The sequence below is a fragment of the Candoia aspera genome, chromosome 4 (genome assembly GCF_035149785.1).
Source record: "Candoia aspera isolate rCanAsp1 chromosome 4, rCanAsp1.hap2, whole genome shotgun sequence".
NCBI lineage: Eukaryota > Metazoa > Chordata > Lepidosauria > Squamata > Boidae > Candoia > Candoia aspera.
The window spans coordinates 92153220-92155474 of record NC_086156.1 but is presented as its reverse complement, the minus strand read 5'-3'; the positions used below and the strand labels follow the sequence as shown (position 1 = coordinate 92155474).

The 2255-nt window shown below is 47.0% G+C and overlaps 1 protein-coding gene across 1 annotated transcript; it reads right to left on the bottom strand.

Annotated features, from left to right (window-relative positions):
- Nucleotides 1-296: 296 nt before the first annotated feature.
- Nucleotides 297-797, bottom strand: LOC134496649 (olfactory receptor 14J1-like). The gene has a single exon (XM_063302361.1). It carries the CDS (start codon nt 795-797, stop codon nt 297-299), a length of 501 nt encoding a protein of 166 aa, XP_063158431.1.
- Nucleotides 798-2255: the final 1458 nt, after the last annotated feature.

Here is a 2255-nt window from a genome sequence, read left to right as displayed (position 1 = left end):
GCATAAAAGCATAAATGTACATAATCAAAATCTCATAAGCTTATTAGAAGAATAAGGAAAAAAAAAAAGAATGTTTAGAGTTTAAAAGGGAGGGTGAGGTTCATGACCTCATTCTGCAAAGCCTTTCTTCTTCAGCTATGTAGCATCCAGCTGAGGTTACCATGGGGACAGTGAAATGCAAAATTCAAAATGGTGGTGAACAGAATAGAAACAAGATTAAAATATATTTTCAGAAACTCCACAATTTAGAAAGGACAAAACTGATATTCTTATTTCTCATGCTATAGATAATTGGATTAACAGGATGGAAGAAGAGAAAGCAGCACAGTCAACCTGAAATCTAAATAAGATGCGATGTTAGAAGGAGTTCTCAGATAGGTAAAGCATCCTGTTGATGTAAGCATAGACACTACTAAAAGGTGGGGAATACAAGTTGATAAGGCTTTTTGCCTTCCTTGTTCAGAAGGGATTCCTAGCACTGCCTTGAAGATCATGGCATAAGATACAATAATAAAAGTAAAACAACCTAGTCCTGCAGTGACACTGGCCACAAGAACTCCAGCTTCAACTAGATTGAAGCCAGAGCAGGACAGCTTTAGCAATTGTGGGATTTCACAGAAGAATTGGTTGACAACATTAGAACACAAACGGGTTGAAAAAGTGCCAGTGGTATGCAACATTCCATAGAGAAAGCTGATGACCCAAACCAGAATAATTATTTCAGTGCAGGCTTTCCAATTCATCACCATCTCATAGTGCAGTGGATTGCAAATGGCAACATATCGATCATAGGCCATGACTGTCAGGAGGGAGAAATCAGAAGCTTTGAAGGACATAGAGAAAGACTTGAGCAACACAACCAAAGTAAGAGATTTGTCTCGTGTCTATGAGGGAATTAATCATGGATTTGGGGAGAATGACTGAAACAATGCCCAGGTCCTGCACAGCCAAATTCACTAGAAAGAAGTACATGGGGCTGCGCAGTTGATGGCCGAAAGCTACCACAGATATGATAAGAAGATTTGCTGTTCCAAGTTGCCAGATATAATATGAAGAATAGGAAGAAATATAGAAGCTGCAGGTGCCAATTTTTTTGAGAATTCCAGGAGCAGAAAGTAAGTGTCATGTTCACCGTTTCAATGTGCCTGGTACATCGTAACGCCTCGCATGCCATTTCCTTGGAGGGGGCTTACTCTCAGGAGCGGGTGGATCATTCCACTCTGCTGAGGTGTTATCTCTTGGCTGCTGTATTGGAATGTGTTTGGGTTAGGTCATGGATTCAAGGTTGCTTTCCCAGGCTGAGGCTAACGGTTTCCAGCACCTGGGAAGGGGTGGTTGCTATGGGCGGGCGAGGGAGGGGTTTTCCTCAAGCAAGGAGATTTAGTTTGTATTTTGCGCGCTTTTGCTCATTCTCAGCTTTCTTTGTATTTGCCATAATTTCCCTAATAAATCAGATTTCATTTAAGTAACTTCTTGTGAGTCTGAGTGTTTGGGGTCGGCAACCATTACATAAAGCTGAGAATCTCAAAACTCCAAATCCCGCTGGCCCCTATCCAGGAAAAGAAAGGCTCTTTCGATCCTGCGAGGGAGAGTGCTGGCGATGACCGATCCAAATGTGCTAATCATGGAGAGTGATGAGTCGAGCGAGGGAGAGCCCGACTCTACCATGATGCGACCCGATGGAGCCCCTCAGGGAGAGCTCTCAGCGATTTGGGAGGAGGCGAGTTCGGGGTCTGAAGGCGAAGCGGCGGGCATGAAAACCGCGCCAGAGACCACGGTCATGACCCTGGGCGAACTGGTCACCTGGGACGATAGTTGTGGGGACTTCTTGGAGGCGGGGGGCTCGTCCTGGAAGCAGAGATACCCGCTGTCCCCCACGGTGGTACAGGTGCTGCTGGGGGGGGGACTCCCCCACTCCAGACTGGATTCGGGTGTTAGAGTCGAAGATGGACTCCCTGGAGCTCATTCTGCAGAAAATGAGCATGGACTTGAGTTCGCTAAAAGAAGTGTGGGAGGGGTCAAGCCAGCGGCATTTGACCCCTTCCTCCCAGACACAGTCTCTGGACTGAAGAAGGGGAGCTTGCTCGAGAGAGGGGGACTGGGCTCCTAGTGTGGAACTAGCACAGCCACTCGTCTCTGAGAGGAGGCAGCAGGGAGCTGTCAAAGCAGCTGAACTGCCAGTGCGGGGGCGCAGCCCGTCTGGCGGAGGACTGAGGGACTTCTCTGTCGAATTCGATGGAGACCCGACAAAACTC